Raw genomic sequence first — 25,341 nt, forward strand, 5'->3', positions numbered from 1 at the left:
CACCTGTCTCACCTGGTCAATTTATAGTACACAAGCAACACCCACGTCTACTCTGATTGGTTGTTTCTGTGAACTTGTCACACAACTTTCCATTTGAGTGAGTTTAGGCCGGTTTAAGAGTGGAGGATTCCCTTTAAATAGGAGGAAGTTGAATTCCACCTGTACTACAGCAGTAATCAGTCTATGCTCTGTGAAAGGTTTTGCCATTTTAAATTGACACCCAATTGTATAATAGGAAATGGATGCTACAATTACAAATAACTTACAGTAATTTAAGAGCTTGTATGACAATTCAGACTCCAATATAATATCCCTACATACTATCATGTAAGCCAAATACATAGAGATTTAAATGTCAATAGGACTTGAAGTTTGTATATCTCTTATGTATGAAAAGGTGAAAGATTTTGAAACAAACATCATATCCCAGACAAAAATCCCTTAAGTAACCTATTTAAAATGTTGATAGTGTCACGATCAATCACATTATGTATGCTTTACCTCCAGGAACATTCCAATTGGAAAACTTAATTTACTTTGCTTTAATGAATATTCGTTTTTTCTCTCTAAACTGCATTCGACCTCACCCATGTCTTAATGCCAGAAACATTTTGGGACATAATACTTGGTGAAGTGCAGCCAGGTTTTTATTCAGAAGCAGTTGTTATGACTACAACTAATGGCACAAGGCCATTACAACTTATTAAGATAGATTATGTCTTCACCAAAGACAGAAGTGAAATTGCGCTTAAACAGTTACAGGCAGACAATAAACAGATAGATAACAAACATTCAGAAAAAACAGACAATTGACGGACAGAAAAAGATTACAGACACAGAACGTACACAATCCACGTCCTGTATAAACATACACAAAGCACTGGTTTGGTTTGAACATTGGTAGGGATTTATTTTTAATAGTAGGGTTATTTTAACTTAGAAACATTATGCAGCATTCTCCTCAGCATTATGCAGTTATTTGTTTTTTATGGTGTAATGGAGAAAATGTGAGCGGTTGGTAGAGTTGTAACCAGATTTCTGAACCAAAAGTTAAGCAGCTTATTTTGTATCAAAAATAAAGGAAGCATTCTTAGGGGCAAAGTTGATTACTTGCAGATACAATGCCATGAAGTACAAAATAAAACTGCCCCCTCCAACAATTTTAAAAACATCTAATTAATTGAACAGCAGTGCGCAGCAGCACTGACGGCCACTCTGAGAAGATTTAAGAAAAAGAAGCAACAGAAAGCGGAGAGGCGGAGTTAGTCACCCTAACTGGTTCAGAAATTGTTCTTTCTAATTGTTTAGCTCATTTTCTGGAGAGCATTTTATTCTTTGGGGGGGAGGGGGGGGGCAGCGTGCCACCACTGTCACATCTCCATTCGCCTGACAAATACATTATCAACCGTGTGTTGAGCTAGCCAGTTGAATAGCTAGCTATGTAAAGCGATTTCTTCTTATGTCGATTTTTCGCATTGTTAGCTGTCATTGTTTCTGCTGCTATCCTGAAGCATGCATTTAGCTAAGGCTCAGCTGATGTGAAGTTGGTGCGACGACAAAATCGAAACATAATCACAGTCACCAAATTTGAACTGGCAACGGGTGGCTATTGTTAGCAAAACTATAAATTTTGAACATTACTATCCATGAGTGAATGGATGTAAAGGTTTATCATAATTACCAACGACCTGACAGCACCTCACCAACGTCTCTCGCAGAGACTCAACTGAGAAAACTCTTGGCTCGCCGCAGCCACTGACGTACGGCGCTCTGCCACCAATCACGGGATGCTACGTGTTAACCCTTTGTGAAGCTGAGATTTTTAAAACAACGAATAAATGAATTCAAATTTTGCCTGAAAGTTCAGTGGACACGCCCCCCCTTCGCCCCAAAAAAATAGGTTTTGGTCGTGCTTGACCTGTACGGTTGAACCGTTTGCCAGAGGGGATTCTTTTCAAGAGGGGTTGACCGGGGTGAAAGGGTTCGGTGATTATCTATCCTAACCCGCTTCCTTGCCCCTGGAGTTGTTTAGGACCTGTTGCAGTTAGTTATTTGCGTCTGTGCATAACTTGGGTTGGCGCCACAGCGGATTTCATTTTACATACAGACATGGATGATTTTAATAGTCTATAATTTAACCCCTCTTAAATAGGCTAGTATTAAATTCTCTGTATCACAGTTAGGGGAAATGTGCTTGCTGCAGTAGGATGTTGAAAAACGTAGGCTCTGCCAGTGGACCTGGCTTTGCAACATCAGGTCGACCAATGGTTTTCAACGAGTCCCTTAGGTTGTATTATTTTATTTGGTTGGGTAGCAATTTTGTCACAATTACGTTGGTAGGCTACTATTTCCGCATCCTCTACTCGCGCTACCCGAAAAAGGTGCGTCTTGAAGTCATTAATATCACCTTTCAACATTTACTTCCGTTTGAGTTGTTTTAGGAAGTGGATTTCATTAGATAAAAATTATGAAATACCCGCCTTCGCCTCGTTTGAATTTGTGACCTTAAACAAACTGAAAATTATCGTTGAACATAATTTGTTTCTCTGTGCATGGACCGTAGACAGAATTAGACTAGCTAGCCGTTCTGATATTTCTCTTTAGAGTGGTTGTCTTGCTAATGTGTGTTATACCTACTTCAACCTATTATTTTTTGTATTCATGACTCACATCTCCATCACGAACGCTAAATACTTCACTACGTCCGAAAACAACAACAGTTCGTATTGATTTCAGCCATTGGCACTGTCAAAAAAGCAATACTGTAATTAGTAATATCCTAATGTTTTACACTGGCGTAACCTGGTATGTGACGTGCCCCCCCTACATATATTTATCTTCAAACGAGGTAAATAAACGGAAGGACAATCTGGGAACCGTTCCAATTGTTCATTGCCTTAACAACGCCAAACAACATCAAATATGGCACTTCCTAATTAACAGCCATATGCAGCAGCTTTTACCAGTCTTGTTTTGTCCTGTCCAGTTTGGTCTGGTCCCGAATTGTTTACCCCATAACAACCTGTGAATGTGTCTTGAGTTACGGGGGGATTGGATATCTGGCAATTCAGGCAAATTCCAGAGGAACCGGGTTACCTTTCTTTACTGGGTAGCCAGTATATAATGTAATTGTGTTGACAGGCAAGTAACCCATGTGAGTGTTTTTTTAATTACCTGCATAATATTTATTTGGTTGTAATAATTAATATTAAGCATTTGGCTTGCCAGTGGGAAATGGCTGGCCCACCAACCAAGATGGGTTGGTCACATTACCTGATTGACACAGTTGAGCATTGGCTTCCACTGACCACCAAAAATTGCTATATATAGTAGCTGAAACCTGCAATGTGGTTTACACGAGATGTAGAAGATAATCTACAGTCCATGCATCTTGACTGTAGTACACATAACTGCATAGAATGCATATAACTGATTAAAATATGCTGCAAGATAAAGTATATAACTCAAAATTATTGAATAAGTTAATTATTACCTTGCATTATGACAAGAATGCAGTCCAGCTTGCACTTTAATGGCGCTTTCACTGATTTTACTTTCCAAATTCCAAACTCTAAAATCTCAAAACATTCCATGTTCTCGAATCATTTGGTTTCTTGTCCCCTATTTACCAGCTTAGAAGTTGAACTTTGATATTCAATTCATAAAAATAAAAAAAATAAAAACATCAGTGTAAAAAAGCAGATCAGTGGGTGCGGTGATGTGTGCTGTTCTGGCTAAAGTGCCAGGGCTGAATTTAGTTCTCAGTATGCCCCTGGTCTGAGTACCTGTACTATGGTTACCCAGCACTACTGAGAGTTCTGTTTTTGTCTGAGTGTGTTTGTCTTAGAATAGTGTATTGAATTACTGTATTACATTTAAGTATTTAATTTTGTACATTTCCAATCCTTCAGAAAAGCTCCAGTGCTGGTTGGAATGCTGTGATATAAGTCCTGAACTATGTATAGTGGGTTATTGCTCCATTCCACAACAAGAAATGCCTCCAGTTTTTGAGGGATGAAGGAGGTTGAAATCTACTTAGCTCCCATAGAGGATCAATTATTTTCAGATCTGGTGATTGAAGGGGCTATGGAATGCATTCAACATCATCCTGGCATTCATGAAACCACTCTTGAGTTTCTGTGCCTCAGGGCATTATCATCCTGGAATATTGGAACATCATGTGGGAACAGTTTTTGCAACAGAGGGTACACCTGCTCCTGTAAACTGGCCTCAGTTCTTGGCCGTTATACAACCATGCAGAACAATCATTGGGATCAATATCGTAGTATTATTTTGAAGCTGTGCTTTTTGGGTGTTGAGCAAATATCCTGTTACGTATCCTTCTGATGCACAAAATATACAGTATCTCACAGAATATTTTATTATATCTTTTTATGTGACAACACTGAAGAAATGACACTTTGCTACAATGTAAAGTAGTGAGTGTACAGCTTGTATAACAGTGTACATTTGCTGTCCCCTCAAAATAACTCAACACACCGCCATTACTGTCTAAACCTCAGGCAACAAAAGTGAGTACACCCCTAAGTGAAAATGTCAAAATTGGGCCCAAAGTGTCAATATTTTGTGCGGCCACCATTATTTTCCAGCACTGCCTTAGTAATCCATGTCCTTAATCTGCTTGTCACAATACCAAATACAATACTATACATACTATCATAAAACAACTACTCTCACTTGTGGTGATATTTCCTTTCATATATAATACATTTCTCTTGTCCAAAAGGTAATATTTTTCAGATGGCTAGAATAAACATAAAAACAATTAAAGAACTGGACCAGTTGAAGACAGAAAATGTACTGTAAGAACCAAAAATCTGTCTGCATCTCTTGAACAGTACTTGAACGGTACTTTCCCTGAGGGACAGAATAGGAGGCAGTAGGAGTGGCACAACCCCTATGATCTTTTTGGCTGGAAAGGTGGTTAGTTGTTAGGGCATCTGACTTGAGTCCAGAAGCTTCCTGGTTCAAATTGCTAAAATTGCCAAGGTGAAAGCTATTATTGTTCTTTTGCTGAGCAGTACTTTAAACCCGAATAGCTTCTCCTACCCCTGTAACATTCCCCATGGTTTATTTCTGAAAAAAAAAAAGTGTTATTTTTAAAACACACCTGCTTAAATTATGGTAAAACAATTACATAAATTCAGGTATACATTATGACCACCTGCATATTGTGCTGTTGATCCTCTGTGTGCCCCCAGAAAAATAGGCATGGACTCTACGAGACCCCCGAAGGTGTCCTGTGGTTTCTGGTGCCAGGAAGGTAACAGCAGACCCTTCAAGTCCTGCAAGTTGGGAGGTGAAGCAGCCGTGGATCGGACTTATCGGTCCGGCACGTCCCACAGATGCTCGATCGGATTGGGGTCTGGGGATTTTATCATCATCGTGCTCCTCAAACCATTCCCGGACAATGTGTGCAGTGTGGCAGGGCGCATTATCCTGCTGAACAAGGCCACTGCCATCACGGGAATTCCGCTGCCAAGAAGGGGCGTACCTGGTCTGCAACGACATTTAGGTAGGTGGCACGTGTCAAATTGACGTCCACATGATTGCCGGCCCCAGGGTTTCCCAGAAGAACCTTGACCAGAGCGTCCCACTCCCTCCACCGGCATGTCGTCTTCCCACAATGCATCCTGATGCCATCACTTCCCCAGCTAAACAGCTCAAACGTACACGGCCGTACACGTGATGTAAAAGAAAACGTGACTCATCGAACTATGCAGCCTTCTTCCACTGCTCCAAGGTCCAGTTCTGATGCTCGCGTGCCCATTTTAGATGCTTTCGACGGTGGACAGGCCTCATAGTTGGCACTCTGACCTGTCTGTGGCTATGCAGCCCCAAACGCAGCAGGGTGTGATATATACTCTGTGTTGTGACCAGTGGGGAGCCGTCAGGTTGGATACAAATCTGTGTATATTTTTTAATGTTGTAGTTTTGTTTTCCTTGATTTAATCCTTTTTGGTAATGATCTTCTCATTGAATTTCTTAAGTTTGTGATGGCAAAAGAAGGGTTAATATCCAAGAGAAATAAAATATCCAATCAGAATCTTTCCTTGGTAGTATCTTGGTAGAAATTATCAACACTCATTGGCTAGGCCCTCAGGTTTTTAATAGAAGGCACCAGCCAAAGTCATTGACACTAACTTCAAAGCCCATGGGTCTTGTTGCTATTATAAACCGGTTACTGGTTAGGTTGATGAAACGGTATTTGACCAATGTCTTTACACAGCATTTCTGCTAATATTGTGTTTAAGTAATGACAGAGCAGCTCCAGTATTTAGCTGGAGACACTGACATCTGCAGTCATTCCTGTTGGACTGTAAAGGTGCCTTCATAAATAAAATAAATTTATGATAATGTTTTACTACCCAGTTTGCTTTTTATCAATACTTTCTAAAATATGATTGAATAGAAAATACACTGCTCAAAATAATTAATGAAACGCTTAAATCACACCAGGTCTCAATTAATGAAATATTTTAAAGATCAGATTCTTTACTTGTACATTGTGTAATTCAATGAGAACAAAATGATGTATCAATGGTCAATGGAAACCAAAATCACCAAGCAATTGAGGGCTGGATTCAAACTCATTGAAAATCTAAGTAAACAGTTTAAATCAGAGGCTGTTCCAACTTGTGTGAATTTCATCACGGCAACTCATAATGTGACTCAGTAGTGTGTGTGGCCCCCACGTGCCTGTATTCACTCCCAACAACGTCTGGGCATGCTCCTGATGAGACGGCAGATGGTGTCCTGGGGCATCTCCTCCCAGACCTGGATCAGGGCATCAGTGAACTCCTAGACAGTCTGTGGTGCTACTTGGCAGCATCGATACATAACGTCCCAGAAGTTCTCATTTGGATTCAGGTCTGAGGAACGTGAGGGCCAGTCAATGGCATCAATGCCTTCATCATTCAGGAACTGCCTACACACTCTGGCCACATGAGGCCGGGCATTGTCCTGCACCAGGAGGAACCCAGGGCCCACTGCACCAGCATAAGGTCTGAGGATGGGTCTGAGAATTTCATCCAGGTACCTTAAAGCAGTCAGGGTACCATTGGCTAGCACGTGTAGGAGGACCAAGGAAACGCCTCCCCAGACCATCACGGACCCACTGCCAAACCGGTCGTGCCGGATGATGTTGCATGGAGCATAATGTTCACCACGGTGTCTCCAGACTCTCATCTGCGAAGAGAACAGTGCGTCAGTGGCGGACCTGCCAATTCTGGTGTTCTCTGGCGAATGCCAATCGAGCTGCACAGTGCTGGGCTGTGAGCACAGGTCCCACTAGAGGATGTCGGGCCCTCTTGTCACCTTCATGCAGTCTGTTTCTGACAGTTTGGTCAGAAACATGCACACCAGTAGCCTGATGGAGGTCATTTTGTAGGACTCTGGCAGTGCTCCTTCTCGCACAAAGGAGCAGATACCGGTCCTGCTGCTGGGTTGGTGCCCTTCAATGCCCTGTCCAGGGCTCTTATCAGCCCGTCTCCTGTTATTTCCTCCATGCTCTTGAGACTGTACCGGGAGGCACAGCAAATGTTCTTGTGACGGCACGTATGGATGTGCCATCCTGGAGGAGCTGGACTACCTGTGCAACCTGAATGGGCTGCAGGTACCGCCTCATGCTACCAGTAGTGACAAGAACCCTAGCAACATGGAAAACTAGAAAAAAATCAGTCAGGAAGGATGAGGAGAGAGCAATTGTCTTTGGCCACCATTTGCAAAACCATTCCCTTTTGCAAATGAAAGCGCAACTGTTGTCACTTTCATTTGCACCAAAACAGGTGACATTGATTCACAATCACTGGACAACTGGACAGATTGATGTCCCTGAAGCTTAATTGGTTTATACAGGGTTATACTGTGATGATTACGTGTTCCCTTAATGTTTTTGAGCAGTTTAGCATTACATTCTAATATAATTTTTTTTCTAGTTTTTTTTTCTTTCTTTTACAATATTCTTAAATATTTATTTGATACCAACAGGGTTTTTATATACCAATTTAAATTGCAAAATTATCTACAAAATGAAAATTGTAAAACAATTGCATAAATTAGGTAAGTACAAATCGAAAATAAAAGTAAAAGAGTTTTACAACTGCTGTATATCACTACTTCATATGCTGATATTGACATTGACATTATTGTGTAAATATGTTCTCTAGCTACCTGGCCACTGGGGTATATATTAACCTTGCTAGCCAGCATGTTTAGAGAGAGCATTGCATTGTGGGATTACTTCAATAAATGTTACAGAGGGGAGAACAAGTATTTGATACACTGCCAATTTAGCAGGTTTTCCTACTTACAAAGCATGTAGAGGTCTGTAATTTTTATCATAGGTACTCTTCATCACATTGTATGATTTTTAAATAATCAATTTGCTTTTTATTGCATGACATAAGTATTTGATCACCTACTAACCAGTAAGTCTAAACTCCCGGTCTAAACACCCGGTCTATACTCCAAACTCCACTTGGTCTAAACTCCCCTCGCCGTGTTTGGAGGAAGAAGAAGGATGAGTACAACCCCAAGAACACCATTCCAACCGTGAAGCATGGAGGTGGAAACATCATTCTTTGAGGAGACAGGACACAGGACAACTGCACCGTATTGAGGGGAGGATGGATGGGGCCATGTATTGCAAGATCTTGGCCAACAACCTCCTTTCCTCAGTAAGACCATTGAAGATGGGTCGTGGCTGGGTCTTCCAGCATGACAACGACCCGAAACACACAGCCAGGGCAACTAAGGAGTGGCTCCGTAAGAAGCATCTCAAGGTCCTGGAGTGGCCTAGCCAGTCTCCAGACCTGAACCCAATAGAAAATCTTTGAAGGGAGCTGAAAATCCGTATTGCCCAGCGACAGCCCCGAAACCTGAAGGATCTGGAGAAGGTCTGTATGGAGGAGTGGGCCAAAATCCCTGCTGCAGTGTGTGCAAACCTGGTCAAGAACTACAGGAAACATATGATCTCTGTAATTGCAAACAAAGGTTTTTGTACCAAATATTAAGTTTGGCTTTTCTGATGTATCAAATACTTATGTCATGCAATAAAATGTAAATTAATTACTTAAAAATCATAAAATGTGATAGAGTACCTATGATAAATACTACAGACTTCTACATGCTTTGTAAGTGGGAAAACCTGCAAAATCGGCAGTGCATCAAATACTTGTTCTCCCCACTGTATGTGGGATGTCTTCAACAAATGTTACACGCTGCTTGCTAACAGATTAACTGACTACAAAATGCAGAAAACTGTCAAAACATCTGTCTGAATAAAGTTCCAGATTGGTGGGCTGTTTGCTACATTGCTACATGTTCATAAACCTGCTCTTTGAAGCGCTCTCATGCATGTTCACTATGCAACTTCCAACATTCATGTAATGTATGTCATATAGACCCACTGTAGGTGTGTGTTGCCAACCTCCAAAAAAAAGTCAAGAATCCCAAAGAAAAGATACATAAAAAAAAGGACACATATCCTAGGAAATGTTTTTGGAGGTCGTCTGGGATGGCATTGTGACAGGGAGTAATCTCTCTCTGAGCTGCTAACACACCTGGCAGCACGTCGGTCTCCCAGGGGCGTGACTGTCTGCTCTTGTGTTCTGCATTCTGAGCACTGCAGGTCTCCTGTCTAGGCAGAGGAGTCAAGCTTTAAAGGAGATGATGCACCAATGTGTTATGCCGGGCTTATGTAAATTACATCAGACACACGAGACCATGGACAAATCTTTTATAGAAACAAATTATGATAATGATAAGGGATGAGGCAACGTTTTAGAACCGGCTGGTAGTGCAGATCCGACAGGCTGTGTATTCATTGTCCTTTAAGACATACTGGTATTAATATTACAACACCACATGTCATTTATCTATGTTTCAGACTTTACAACACCACATGTCATGGTCTATGTTTCAGACTTTACAACACCACATGTCATTGTCTGTTTCAGACTTTACAACACCACATGTCATGGTCTATGTTTCAGACTTTACAACACCACATGTCATGGTCTATGTTTCAGACTTTACAACACCACATGTCATTGTCTGTTTCAGACTTTACAACACCACATGTCATGGTCTATGTTTCAGACTTTACAACACCACATGTCATTGTCTATGTTTCAGACTTTACAACACCACATGTCATATGTTTCAGGCACATTAGTAAAACATTGGAAGTTGGTAACAAGATGTTAACGATGAGAGGATTTGGAGACAGAGGTCAAGGATGTTTTTAGTGTGCTGCAGTCAATGACCTACAATTTGTAAAAAGTTTAGCAGCCACAAGTTTCTAATCATAAAATGTAACATCTACCTACAACAATGAATAGGCACCAGTTACCTACTGAATCAGAGATGACATTGTTTGCTTTTAACCACAGAGGAATGCAGAAAATACTGTTTAATTTGGAAGCGGGTAAATTTCCCTGTTATGAAACAGCAGTTATGACCGACCATCTACACCAGATGTTCCTTACTTTGTATAGGGGTTCTGGTTCACAGCAGAACCACTTGCTGTCTATATGTTTCCATTGCATGTGACTGGAAAAGACTGACAACAACACAAGCATTTACAGAATTACTAACAGCGCCTGTGCTTCTCATAGTAAATAAAAACACATTGATAAAAATAAAAAATATATAGAAATATTGTTGAACAGGTTGTGAGTTAAGGTCCATACAGTGAACTGTTGAGAGTGGTCTACTTTTCATCCAAGTGCAATTCAGCTTTACATGGAATTTCTGTACATGTGAAAACGAGGAACTTGGATTCGAATGTTAGTTGTGGTTATTTAAAACCACTGTAAGTTATGAGGATTTCTCCATGTTATTGCTTTCGCCTGGATGTCTGTTAAAACCTTGCTGCTCCTGCTGGGTAGATGAGAGGACATTGGTTCTGCTGGCCTGACCCTCGGTTCTTAGCATCAATCAGCAGAAGTGGTGTCTGTCTGTAATGGCCAATGATGTCTGCCACCATCGGGAAGGTCTGAAACATGAACCGCGAACCGTTAGCAGGGGAAAACAGAAGCTGAAACATCAAGGTCAGACGGCTGTGCGTGGAATTCATTGACGTTCACGAATCTCACACTATCATCCTTAGAATGATAATATAATATAAAATAAAGCATTGTGCATAAAATAAATCACTGTGTCCAGCCATTATCAGGGCTTTGAGTTCATTCCTGACTGTGATCTTGTGAGGAACGACTACTGGGTTTGATCACGATGAACGGGGCAGCTGTGATTTACCTCGGAGGCCTTCAGACCAGTGCCCAGCAGAAACTCATTGTGTTCACAGCGGATCTGGATGTTGTAGACTTTGGCCTGGTAGAGCACCATGAGAGTGTAAGGCTGGGTGGACGAGCGCTTCGAACTGTCCCGTACCAGAAACGCACCATCCTAAACGGACAGCACATTGAACCGGGATGAATATGCTAGGTCTTCATGGAGCACAAAAAGACCGCAAGCTACACAAATTAAAACAACGTTTTTGTGGTATTGTCATTTTTGGACATTGGGTTAGGCAGTAATGTAATTCACAATAGGTCAAATTGAGGCGTGGGTACAGTGAGGGTTTGCCTGTTGCTGCACCAGCGAGTGGTGTGAGTGCTATTTGCAGTGGAGACGCCTCACCTTGTTGACCTGTCTAAGACAGTCTTCTGCTTGGCCACGTGTCACCTGGCCGACATACCACTTAGGGTTTAAGTCCTGCACATTCACACAGGAACACAACCACGTATCAATAACGGTGCAATCTGTGACTTAGCTGCCTGTTGCTGATGTCTGCATATATAAATGAGAGGTAGACTTGGGAACAAACAAATGAAATGGAGTGGTCAACATTTTCAGTCTACACACGTATTATTCAACTAAAGTTTTTCCCCAGAGATTATAATTTGAGAACAAGCCTAGTGCATTGTCTACCTGTAATTAATGTAAATTGATTACGTGTCTATTTAAAATATTTTATATTTTTTTCCTCTCATGACTCTTTGGATTAAGAGTTAAATTGGGGTATCGTCATCATAATACTGAGATCAGAAGGACAATCTGCCAAAACAACATTTTATTTATATTTCATTTTTGGTGTTGCCTATATATATATGCCCACAGGCAAAAAAAAAAGTAGAATAAAAATAATAATAACCTGACACTTCATTTAGGACACATTTTTGTGTCGCTGAATGTGTATAATATGAGTTGATGAATGAGCTATTAATTATCGAGCCAACCATCAACGAAACAGAAATCATTTATGAGTCTACTGGCTTTCTTAAAACAGCAAAAGAATGCTGTTTCAATGAGAACAGTGCTGAAGCTCTCATCCAGCTAGGCAATGTTTTATTGGATCACTTTGAGAGTTATAGCGAGCACCAACTTTAAACATGACTGCGGTTGTCTATTGCCCACCAATGAGATGTCAGCTGAAATAAGGGGGGGGGGGGGGGTTTCAAAGGGCTCAGTGAGTTGTCAGCTGTCGGACTCGACAACACTCCTTTAGAATACCTACGCAATGACGCCACCTACTGAGCTGCACAAGTCATTGCATCAGTGGCTCATACTTATTCGGGGGGGGGGGGGGGGGGGGTTGGAAGTTACCTGTTCGTCCTCTTGTTCTGCAGGTGGGGGCATGGAACACTGACCCGGCTGAGGAGGCTGTCTGTCCATCACACCCCGAGAACTGCCCCTGTGTGTGATGGCTTGGAAAACAAGAATCATACTGGTTAAGAGTATGAGTCATTCACACATACACACATACATACAACACACACTACCCAGTACTCTGGGTGGGCTGAAGTGAAAACACAGCACATACAGGCCTGCAGTGCCTGTAGTCTTGAAGGAAGAGACGCTGTGGCAGAAATATTGGAGAAGCTGTGGACAGAGACAGAGCAGGAGTTGGTCGATCGCCACTGAACGGTCTGTAACTTCAAACCGTTTGTTAACCTAGTAGCCATTTTCATTTAAAAAAAACAAAACAAACAATAACATCACCTTTCTGGGGGTATTGTTGGTCTGGGAATTCCTGGTCTGGGAAATGTGTGGGAGTTCACTGGTTTGGATACTACAAGAGCAAATTAAATATCATCACTACAAGAAAATCTTGAATTCAGAATAGTCTTCCATGCTGAAATGGGGTTCAGTCTGAACTTAACTACAGAATACAGCTTACCTTCATCATGGACCTGTTGCCAAAATAAATGAGAAAAATGTGTTCAGGCGGAACTAAAGATGTTTTTCAGTCAAGATAAAGACAGTTTTGACATTTCAAAACCCTTATCAGCAACTTCCATCATTGTAGTGATGTTACCCTCACCTCATTTCTTGGAATACATCTGCAACACAAGTTAACATTACAGTTGAGTTAACGTAATTACTTTCACAGTGCCAATGTTTTTAATAAGTTAACTACCAACTAGTCAGGCTAGTATTGGAGGAAGGCTGGAGGCACTACAGACCTGTTACCGCTCGGCAGGGCCCTGCCCACTGACGAGCTACTCCGGCTGACATTCGCTGACACTGGGATGGCAGGTTTGGGTACCCTGGACTCTTCTGTCTGAGCCCTGTAAACAGGAACTTAGTGAAGTCAGGGCTTCCGATACTGTACAGTGGATTAAGCATTCTCCCAGTGGGTATTCATGTCATAAGGAATTCTCACAATATGGAGAAAACTTTCTTCTCCACTGACCCGCACTGTCAAAACTTCATTTGGGGTTATGACGAAATAACAAAACATATAGAAAAGTTGTACTGTTTAATAAACAAGAACCCCAAAATACAGTAGGCAGGGCTTCATGAACTGTCCTTGACTAAGCACTGTATGTGATCATATGAAGCCATTTATTATCACATAGTTGTTTGGCTCCTTTTTAAATCGTAATGATAACAGAAATCACCCAAATGGCCCTGATCAAATGTTTACATACCCTTTAATGTTTGGCCTTGTTACAGACACACAAGGTGACACACACAGGTGAAAATGGCAATTAAAGGAGAATTTCCCACACATGTGGCTTTTTAAATTGCAATCAGTGTCTGTATATAAATAGTCAACGTGTTTGTTAGCTCTCACGTGGATGCACTGAGCAGGCTAGATACTGAGCCATGGGGAGCAGAAAAGAATCATCAAAAGACCTGCATAACAAGGTAATGGAACTTCTTAAAGATGGAAAAGGATATAAAAAGATATCCAAAGCCTTGCAAATGCCAGTCAGTATTGTTCAATTACTTATTAAGAAGCGGAAAAATCAGGGATCTCTTGATACCAAGCAAAGGTCAGGTAGATCAAAAATATTTTAGCCAAAACTGCCAGAAGAATTGTTTGGGATACAAAGAAAAACTTGATGGCATGGTAAATGCAGCATGTTATCAGAAAATACTGGCAGACAATTTGCATTCTTCTGCACAAAAGTTGGGCATGGGACGCTCTTAGACATTACAGCACAACAATGACCCTAAACACAAGGCCAGGTTGACCCTCCAGTGGTTACAGCAGGAAAAGGTGAAGGTTCTGGAGTGGCCATCACTGTCTCCTGACCTTAATATCATCAAGCCACTCTGGGGAGGTCTCAAACGTGCTGTTCATGCAAGACAACCAAAGACTTTACATGACCTGGAGCCATTTTGCCAAGATGAATGGGCAGCTATACCACCTGCAAGAATTTGTGGATTCATAGACAACTATTACAAAAGACTGCACGCTGTCATTGATACTAAAGGGGGCAATACACAGTATTAAGAACTAAGGGTATGCAGACTTTTGAACAGGGATCAGTTAATTTTTTCTTTGTTGCCATGTTTTGTTTTATGACTGTGCCATTCTGTTATGATCTACAGTTGAATGTGAATTCCACGAGAAATGAAAAACGTGTTTTGCCTGCTCACTCATGTTTTCTTTAAAAATGGTACACATGTTACCAATTCTCCAAGGGTATGCAAACGTTTGAGCACAAATCTATCTTTTATATGCACAAATACTATATAAAGTAGATAGAGTACACTCAGTCACAAGACAGGAAAGTGGGAACATTGTCATGGAGAAGCAATACAGAGCAAAAACATAGACTTCTTTACCTCCAAGAAGGTGGAACAGGCTGTTTGGAAAAACAAACATGTCATACACATTAGTGTTAAGAGGTAATTCTAACCATTAGCAAATACATTAGAGTATTCACACTTATTTTGACAAACTTGAAATTCCACAAGAACATCTGAACATTTATCTTCACCCAACGTCGACAGGGCCGGACAAATTTTACGTGAAGAATTTGCCGTTTAAATATATTTTGTACAATTGTACATATTCTCATATTTTTTCGGTTTGGGCCCAGGCATGTGCCTTGGGCCGTGATTTAGGGATGCAAAGAAAGTTTGGACACAATATAAAACTCACCCTCTCTGTGTTCTTCCTTGCTGTGGAAACAAACAGAGCATGTTAGTACACGGATGTAACAAAAAATATCAACTTTGGCGACGATACAGCCGCTAATAAAACACTAGAATGTGTAGAAATCGAACACAAATGGAAATCACCCTCTTTGCACGTAAATGCTAAGATCCAAGGGTTTTCAACTCTGGACCTCAGGCCGGTTTCACATTGGTTTTTCATTTCAACCCTTTAATCTGGGACTTTTTTAGGCCTGGAACACCACGTGTGCAATTATTGACGAGGTAGAAAACTGTCAAGCCCAGGACCTCGGAAGGTAGCAGTTGAAAGCCCCTGAGCTAGGCAGTTTCCATAACGATGTACTTATGAAGTTGGAACCAATGCTTGGTTGTCGGACCACCTGGTTACACAGGTGTAAGAACACACGGCACAACAACTGCAATGAGGGTTTGGTTTCCTGGTATGGATCTGTGAGAGAGTACCTTGAATCGGCGATTCAGCCATGTTGGTTCTGTCCAGCTTGGTAGGCTTTATTCTGCGGTCAACTGGCGGAGCCAGGGGAGCGGGGGTGAAAGGGCCAGGCACTTGGAAAGAAACAATAAGACAACACAGGTTGGACATCTTTACATAAATGAACACAACCCACATCCTTCTCTCTGGGGATGTCCAAGTCAAGAAGCGGAAACAGATATAGTCATGAAGGGACAGAACCAGACAAAACCACAAAGGTTCCCTCAAAAGTCCCACACAAGAACATTTGAGTGGGCCATTATAATCAAGATGGTAAGCAACAGAGAAATATTTTATTATCTGGAACAGATCAACGGTAGGGAACTGGAAAATCAGCCAGGGACACTAGATTGAATCTAGATAGATTCTCATAGACATTACGGTGATGAGAGGAAGGCAGCCAGTGCCGACACTGAAAAACACTGAAGTGGCCTCTGACCAAGAATGGGAAACCTTTACACACATACGTGGCTCCTGATTGGATATCCCCACAACACGGAAGCTGTCATCTTAAAGCGCCTGTATCAGATGACAGTTAGGTTGGAAACTAAGCACCAACTATGTTGAAGAACACTAGATTAAACTTTACGGACAAGCAAGTAAACCATTTTCCCTAAAATAAATAAGCTTGGTTAATGGATTCATTATTTTTGCTCAGGACAGGTTTGTTGTGCTGTTAATCCACAAACCTATTAAGCCTGTAAAGGTGCTTTGGGAAAATAATTTGAAATTGTGTTGTTCATAGTTTGTACGCTATATAATAGCTAGATATTGCATCTTTGAAACCACATGAAAATTTGAAATTTTACTCCAACCACATAACACAAGCTTCTCAGAACACATTTTTACCTCGCCCCACACCCAGACATGTCACAATGTCAGCAGTTCATGCAATCTATGACACAATCAGCAGAGCTCATCGATGGACTCCACATTACACAGTTGACACTGAGAAGTGAAACTATGCAGATGCCCGAAGCGCTGATGGGCTGACAGTCTACCAGTACCACGCACTTCCTTGCCGTGAAAAGCTTTGAAATGCTGGTTATGCCGGAACAACACCGTCAACCTGGAGAATCTGGACACCAGCCCGACTTGCATGGCGCATCAACAAATTGATAAAAGATGCAATCTCTACGGCAGACAACACAGCCCTCATCCACAAGATGATCGCCCAGCTGATCACGCCATTCATCGACCACAGCCCAGCATCCGATCTCATGGTTCCCTGCGAGCTCCTCCCTAATCTCAGGACCCTGGGAGGGAACGCCTCCCTTTGCAGCTTTGGTCCCGGACTTCCTGACAGTTCGCTGCCCAGGTAGCAGCCAGAAAGCACATTCAACCTGGCCGACTGTCCCCGTTACCTGCCACCAGCCGTCAGCCTACGGCCGGTGTCACATCAAATCACCCCTCTCACACACCTACTCCTGCACTTAGTATGTAAATAGTATTTAAAGACAATCGTTCATTTATCATTTTGCCTCTTTCAACAAGGTGACCTGATATATCCACTGCTGTATATGTTCTATGCAGACGTACAAATCGGTTACACCATATTCTTTTTAAAATTGCAATTGAAAATGGACATACGGTATGATATTTCCTACCATTCTGCCTGCTGTATATAGCCTGGTTCCCCCACCCCCTTGCCACTGTATTGGAATGAGGAACTAAAGACGCAGGGATTTCACCACACCCGCCGTAATACATCGGCCACCAGCCAACTCGACACGCTGACAACCCCAGAATGGACACTCACGCTTGCCGGGCTGTCGGCCTGGACGCTGTGGAGACGGCTCTCTTCGGGCGGCATGCTCCGCTAGCTGCAGACACGGGGAGATGAATGTCACGGTGAAGGACTGAGAGAGAGCCAGGGAGATGTGGATGAGTGCGGTGCATTCGGAGGCAACATACTCACACTGGGACGGCTGAGTGAGGCGGCTGGAGGACCGGTGCCGGGGCGCTGAGGCGGCGGAGGAGGTTGGCTCCTCGATGTTCGATCTAAACACAGGGACGGACAGATGGGCTCAGATCGAAGGACTGAACCCCATTTGAGAAATTGCAGTTCAAGGTTTCCTTCAAACGACGGTCGTGTTGATGTCCCCTTACCAACGTAAACATGGTCAGAAAAGACCTTGGGAGCACGGAACTGGGGGGGGATCTCCTCGGGCGGCTCCGAGGGAGGTGGTTCGTAATCGTTGTCACAGTCCTCGCCTCCGGCCTCTGGCTCCTCCGTCGGGGACTCGTAATCCCCCCCGCTGCCGTCATCATCTTCGGCATCAGGGCTCTCATAGTCGTCGTCGCTTGCGTCGCTCTGACATGGATGAAGGCAGAAAAGTAACCAGGTTAGATCATTTTAATAACCTCAGAAAATAATGCACAGAAAATATTACCCAAAAATATAAACAATAAACAGAGAGGCAAAACACAAGAAGTCAACAGAACAAATAGAGTTGAAATTGAGCAGTTACACCTAGGGTCAGACTTACAAACTCATCAGGTCCCCAGGGCTGTTCCTCTTGGGGAATTTCTGAAATTAAAATTGTGGAGCAAGACGTCTCTTATCACAGTGCAATTACCTCCAGGTTAAACACAACACAACTTGAGTTCACGTAAGGTCTGTCTTTACACATAAAAAATCATCCATACCTGGTTCATTGTACTTCGGTGCTGGAGATCTGGAAAAAGGACAAACAAGAATATGAGTGAATTAAACTAGATTTTATAACTAGGGCCTCTTTACACACTGCTCTTTACAGTGGATGTACCCCAAAATCAGAATGGCCTGAGCATGCCCTAAAACCAGAATGGTGTGTGGGTGTACCCCAAAATCAGAATGGTGTGTGGGCGTACCCCAACATCAGAATGGTTTGTGGGCGTACCCCAACATCAGAATGGTTTGTGGGTGTACCCCAACATCAGAATGGTGTGGGCGTACCCCAAAATTAGAATGCTTTGTGCGCGTACCCCAACGTCAGAATGTTGTGGGCGTACCCCAACATCAGAATGGTGTGGGTGTACCCCAAAACCTCTCTTGGAAAAAGTTATTAATCTGATTTTGTCTTCCAAAACATCTGGGTTTTTTTTCACAGAGGGACTTTTTAGAGGACAGAAGATTTTAGAAGGATGATCACATGCCTGGTTCCTCTTTATTGCCAGTAGACAGTATTTTTACTTTGACTTTTTATATATATAGCAAAGCGGTCACCAAAACGGCATTCTGTCATTTAAAAAATATAGCCAGAATCAAAGGCTTGGTGTCCCAAAAAGACCAAGAGAAGCTCATCCATGCTTTTATCTCTAGTAGGGTTGACTACTGTAATGGCCTCTTAACTGGACTCCCGAAAAAGACTGTGAAAAAACTGCAGCTCATTCAGAATGCTGCTGCTACAATGTTAACCAGGAGCAAGACAACAGAGCATATCACTCCAGTTCTTAAATATTTGCACTGGCTTCCAGTCAATTACAGAATAGATTTCAAAGTGGTGCTTTTAGTTTATAAATCTCTGAATGGTTTAAGACCCTAATACATTTCTGATATGTTTGCAGAATATAAACCAAGCAGGGCTCTTAGATCCATGAACACAGGTCAGCTAGTAGAGGCCAGAGTCCAAACTAAACATGGTGAAGCTGCGTTTAGCACTTATGCTGTACACAACTGGAATAAACTACCAGAAGACGTGCCCCAAACGTATCCATTTTTAAATCCAGGTTAAAAACACTTCTCTTCTCACGTGCCTATGACTGAGCACTTAAACTTAACCACACTGTTTAGCCTTATAGCTTCCTATGATTTTATCCCATTTTTTATCTTTATATGTTTTCTAATTGTATTGTATTTTTTAAATTATTATTGTTTTCATTTGTTTTGATATTTTCATTTGAGTAGTCGTTGTTATGTTATTGTACTTTCATACATTGTTCTTTGTAAAGCACATTGAATTGTTTTGATGTCAAATTGTGCTATATAAATTAACTTGCTTGCTATATTCACACATTTGGGAATCATTGCATAACTCAAGTGTTATTCAACACTAGTTACAATATGGTGGGAGATCCTCCATTTTGTGACCCTGTGTTTTGAGCCCCTTTATTTTGTGTGTCAACATACCATAAGTAATCTACATGTTAATCAGTCATGAAACAGGCAGTGTTTTGGGGGTCAAACCACACCACGGATGAGATAAATCCAAAACGTGGCAAACTGGACTTCCGAAAAAATAACAAAACACATTCTACAAACATAATTCCAAGGAAAGGAACACACCTTTTTGAAAAGAACCCCCTTTTTTCTTCTTTCCTGTTGATTTCACAGCATATTTTGGTGATGAGTCTGCAAAAACAGACCACAAAGCATTGCTGCAGTCAATACTGCTGCCTTATTGTCAGGCAGACCGTACTTCTATTTTTTTATCACAAGGTTATGTATCGACATAGTCACTTATTCCCTCACTATTCAAAGCACTGTCACATGTTCAGTTTAGTGAGCTGTGATTGGTGAGTGCCATCTACTGCACTGTGGCAGGATGTGGTATCTCTTGTAGATTGACGTTTCATTTTCAGTCTTTCGCTCTCCACATTTTTCTCTCTAAAATAGGACACCACTTTCTTCCCACTCTGTCTATCTCCGTGGTCCTTCTTGGTCCTTCTGTTTGCTCTGTTTCCTGCCCTAAAAGAGTCATGTAGCTCCTTTGTATCTATGTTGTATATGTGTATATTATCATTCTTCCCAACATGTTCATCATTCAGGGGCTGGAAGCAGAAGAGGCTGAGTGATGTTCATTCTGCCTTACATTGGCCCACCCATAAGTGGTTTTAATCCAACTTGCTGGTTTTGAATCTGGTGATTTAAAATTCAGTGTAGTTGTTGAAAGGAAATGTTTTATAAAAAATAATGAATTACTCACGGTGCATGGATTTTGGGGAATTTCTGAAGGTCATTATCAGTCATGTTCTACAAAATGATAGAGATGGATTATGACTAATAAAACACATTTTTTAGTCTTCCCGTCCAATTTCAACTACAAGGAAAACATTGAAAAGTGCCAGATGTGCTTCATATCACTTACCAAGAACCTTTGTCCATTCATGTTACATTTTGCGATGACTTTGTCGCAGCCACTCAAATCCAACTTTAAAAGCAGAAAACCAACTACTTAGCATGGATACTGAGAGGCAGCTTGAAATATTTTTTGCCAGAAAGATGAATACCTGTGCTAGCTTAGATTATTACTATGTGTGACAGAGAAGCAAGCAAAAATTACCCCGCTGTCATTTTTCTACAAAAAGAGGAAAGATGAAGAAAATGACTCACCCTCCTCAAATAGTCTGCCAGCTGGTGTGGGTTCCAGCCCATCACCTCTGACTTAGATGGCATCCGATCAAAACTCATCCTCCACCTTCGTCCTTTGTCCTTGAAACAAATGAAATATTTACCAAATACTTTGGAAGACAGTTGGGATGCCTCCTCTGCTGTTACGGGGTAGTCGTGTCCACGGCCATGTTTGACTTAGAGGCCCGTCTGAAAATGTCTCCTTGTAGCTACGCCCGTGGTTATGCTCCGTCTGGCAGTGTGTGGAGGAAGTCTGCACCCTGACCAGCGTTCCAACAAATAAGATTTCAACTTGCTTGCACAGTGGAGAGGCAGCAGAACACCCACACCAGATGTGCTTTATGAGAGCTGCAGAAGATACACTTGACTAATTTCCCTCCTTCCTCTTCAACGAAGTCATGGCAGATGCGATGTTAGCTTGCTTGTAGATGACAAAATATATCCAGCGATAGTAAAGTTTGATCTGAAGTCCAGACACCGAAAAAAACTTACCTGTGGATGTCAGATTTGAATGGTTGGCCAGCAAGTTCTCCGAGAGCTCTGAAAAAACAGATCCAACTTCCTCTTGCGTTTCCTGTTGATGATGACACTGGTGGTGACAAGCGCAAGGGGAAGTACAACCCCTTTATAAGAGAAAATCGAATTTAACCAAGTTACACAACAACCAATTGAAATATGGCCTACATTTACAGAAATGCCAATATATGGTCACCAACAGTCTAATTTGATAAGATCTGGCCTCTCCTATTTGTAACGTTCAACACTGACATTCATCATTCTACATTAGGCCTCCGATGAGCTTGAGTTGGGGGGGATTTGTGTGCAGGCCCATAGGTCCAACAAGCAAACTTGTGGGGGGGGGACGACAAATGCTTTTGGGGATATGTTTCAGAGGGGGGGGGGGGGGGAAGGGGGGCATGTCTGGCATCCCCTCTTCTCTGTTCTACTTTTGTTTTCATGCATTTCTCGGCATTTCCCTTCTGTTTTCACAATGGAATTGAAAACAAATCTGTCTTGCTCTTTTTATGTGTGTTCAATAAAACAAATAAAAACATCCGTAGAAGATCACAACACAATGAGCCTTTTGCCACCAACACACACACACACAGTCTCACAAGGCCCTAGTCTCGTCTGACATGGCCACACTTGCAAATCTCAGCATGCCTCCTTGGAGATCTGGAAACGTTTGTGTTTAACAACAGTGTGAGTAAGGCGATTGGCTCCCATTGCTAAGATCAGTGCACTGATGACGATTTGTCTCTTTCAAATGTTTTTCTTTGTTTTCTCAACAGAAGTGAATTGTCGAAATGCATCAACACACTTGGATGAGGTTTCTGGGACCGTTTTCCTAGCCATTTTCAATTAAGACAATAATCTAATGAGCTCATCTGGGAGCTCCATCCAAGAAATGCATCTTCTCGTTTACACTGATATACTTCAACATGGTTCAACATTCGTTGGCCAGGCCTAGCATGACCTCATCAAAGAGCCTAACACACATGAAATTAGTTATTTTAAATTCATTATGATTCTTGAATGTTTCAATGAATTATGTTTCTGGAAGGTTTCTTATTTGCTCCCATGTACAGTATAAAATGAAAACACCTTTTCTGACAAAGGTTTGTGCAGCAACAGACACAAGTTCAAAGTGAGACATCAAAAAAGTAAATAATTTGTATTGAGTGGGTGCGGTTTCAAGATTTTCTAGAACAGATTAGACAGAAATGAGTGAGCTCGTTGTTTGCTAATTCTCACTTCATACAACTTGGCTGCTGTTTAATCCTCCAACACCTCATGTTTAAACAAACACTTTTTTTGCTATAACGGTCTGAATACAAACACACTGGGACTCTCATTTAGCTGCCTTTTTAAAGCAGAAATCAGCAGTTGAAACAACAACAGAAGAAATAGTAGGACCCATGGCATTAGATTGGAGGTGTAATAAAATGTAATACTCTTAATAATATTGATATCCATAGTACCCCACCAATGAAATGGTACAGTACCCCCCCCCCCAAAAAATGTAATGCATTAAACCTATTGTATATTAGGTTTAAAACGAGAAAAAGTGATCTTTGCCCATGATAAAATGTGAAGAACTGTATGTATGCTGTATATATTTTATATATGCTGCATCCATGCTGTAAGCATGCTGTATATGCTTTATATATGCTGTGTCCATGCTGTGTGTATACTGTATCTATGCTGTGTGTATGCTGTATCTATGCTGTGTGTATGCTGTATCTATGCTTTACGTATGCCGTACGTATGCTGTAAGTATGCTGTGTCTATGCTTTATTTATGCTGTATGCAGCGCTTGATATTAACTTTTTTGCTCACCAGCCACTGTGGCTAGTGGTTTTCCAAAGATACTACTCAGCATTTTCACTAACCATCATTTTGATGTTGGGGAATTATGTTTTATTTGATAGAATTTGACTATGGTGTGCTAAATCTTAGCCTGTCTTGTTCACTGGTTCAGTCACTATTAGGCAAAGGTGGTACCCACTCTACCGGACCCCCATCTGTGAAATACTTTACATAATGTGGCTAAATACAACTATTATAGTGTTAAATCTGCCCTGTTGTCCATGTCCACTTGTGCAGCTAATGCACACTACAATGTCCTCCCTAATATCAACCAAAATATGCATGCAATATATATATTCTTAACATAGCCTAGAACAATTAACATGTAATTTAAAAATAAATATGAAATCACCCATCAGCTTTATAATTAATCGCAGTCAATATTACTGTTGTCTATTGTCTTGTTATGCCATGTTCTTGTTACTATAGACTTGCATAAAAAATGTTTGTCAAGTTATCTTTCCCCATCTTTGGCTTGACGCCACATCGTTAATCTCCCTCGACTTCCTTCAGCTGTACTAGGCTCTGCTGCTGTCGCTGATCCAGCTTCTTCACGTTCATATATTTCTATTGTTAGTAACTTAAAGAAGTTAATTATGTTTTTTTACTCAATATATTGGCTATATAGCCTAAGACTTTTGGTGATAGTACATACCCTAATCTGATGGTCTTTTCACCTGTCATCTTCATTTGTCTCACGATCTCTCTTTAAAAACAAATGTGTAATTTTAGGCTACTAGAGGTTATTAAGTTTTAATGGAATTTTTTGACCTGCTTGGGTGTGGAAGAAAACTTGGATCCACTTGTTTTCCCGACATTACTCATCTCCGCGTAGTCTGGACCCGTGTGGTCCTGTATGGAAGGTTGCCAGATTTCATTAACCATAAACTGGATTCTGCAGAGAACAAAATCGACTCGCCCAAGCTCATTAAAAATAGCCCAATGAAGTAGGAAACACACTCCACCTGGCAACACTCAATATGGAAAAAGGTTCGTCCTACTGTCATTTTAGCTGCAGTGTTTCGTTGGTGCGGCGGGGAGCTGTGATCTAAAGGTCTTAGGTGCATCAAGGGACGGTAACCCTCGAACACCCTGGTGGACACCGGTGGTCAGGGAAGCCGTCCGACAGAAGAAGGAGGCCTTCCGGGATATGTTACTCCGGAGGACTCCGGAGACGGTTGCAGTGTACCGACAGACCCAAAGGGCTGCGACCTCTGCTGTGAAAGAGGCAAAACAGCGGGTGTGGGAGGAGTTTGGGGAAGCCATGGAGAAGGACTTTTGGTCGGCACCAAGATGTTTCTGGAAAACCGTCCGCCACCTCAGGAGGGGAAAACAGGGAACTATCCAAGCTGTGAACAGTAAGGATGGGACACTGTTGACCTCAACTGAGGAGGTAATTGGGCGATGGAAGGAACACTTTGAGGAACTCCTAAATCCCACTAACACGCCCTCTATAGTGGAGGCAGAGCTGGAGGCTGATGGGGAAGCATCGTCAATCTCCATGGCAGAAGTCACTGAGGTAGTCAAACAACTCCACAGTGGCAAAGCTCCGGGGATTGACGAGATCCGTCCAGAAATGTTGAAAGCTTTGGGTGTGGAGGGGATGTCTTGGACGACACGCCTCTTCAACACTGCGTGGGAGTCGGGGAAAGTGCCTAAGGAGTGGCGGACCGGGGTGGTGGTTCCCCTGTTCAAAAAGGGGGACCAG

The 25,341-nt window shown here is 41.9% G+C and overlaps 1 protein-coding gene across 1 annotated transcript; it reads right to left on the minus strand.

Annotated features, from left to right (window-relative positions):
- Positions 1 to 9,743: 9,743 nt before the first annotated feature.
- lcp2a (lymphocyte cytosolic protein 2a) lies at positions 9,744 to 21,822 on the minus strand. The gene is made up of 21 exons (XM_010871197.5): positions 21,246 to 21,822; positions 21,001 to 21,063; positions 20,839 to 20,885; positions 20,199 to 20,264; positions 18,581 to 18,609; positions 18,421 to 18,461; positions 18,041 to 18,245; positions 17,850 to 17,932; positions 17,691 to 17,754; positions 15,904 to 16,005; positions 15,428 to 15,447; positions 15,109 to 15,128; positions 13,494 to 13,598; positions 13,352 to 13,370; positions 13,208 to 13,220; positions 13,030 to 13,099; positions 12,851 to 12,909; positions 12,634 to 12,734; positions 11,668 to 11,742; positions 11,284 to 11,433; positions 9,744 to 11,020 (listed from the first exon to the last, which is right to left on the minus strand). Exons 1-21 carry the CDS (start codon positions 21,321 to 21,323, stop codon positions 10,886 to 10,888), a joined length of 1,545 nt encoding a protein of 514 aa, XP_010869499.1. The 5' UTR covers positions 21,324 to 21,822; the 3' UTR covers positions 9,744 to 10,885.
- Positions 21,823 to 25,341: the final 3,519 nt, after the last annotated feature.

This window comes from Esox lucius, chromosome 7 (genome assembly GCF_011004845.1).
Source record: "Esox lucius isolate fEsoLuc1 chromosome 7, fEsoLuc1.pri, whole genome shotgun sequence".
In the NCBI taxonomy this organism is placed as follows: domain Eukaryota; kingdom Metazoa; phylum Chordata; class Actinopteri; order Esociformes; family Esocidae; genus Esox; species Esox lucius.

What these genes read in the sequence shown, in the direction of transcription:
- lcp2a (XM_010871197.5), bottom strand. Translation starts at nt 21,323, where the DNA reads ATGAGTTTTGATCGGATGCCATCTAAGTCAGAGGTGATGGGCTGGAAC. An exon ending in CCTGGGGACCTGATGAGTTT is followed by an intron (nt 18,246 to 18,420) that starts GTAAGTCTGACC and finishes CATCCATGTCAG; the next exon opens with AGCGACGCAAGCGACGACGA. An exon ending in CAAGGAAGAACACAGAGAGG is followed by an intron (nt 15,129 to 15,427) that starts GTGAGTTTTATA and finishes TTTTCCAAACAG; the next exon opens with CCTGTTCCACCTTCTTGGAG.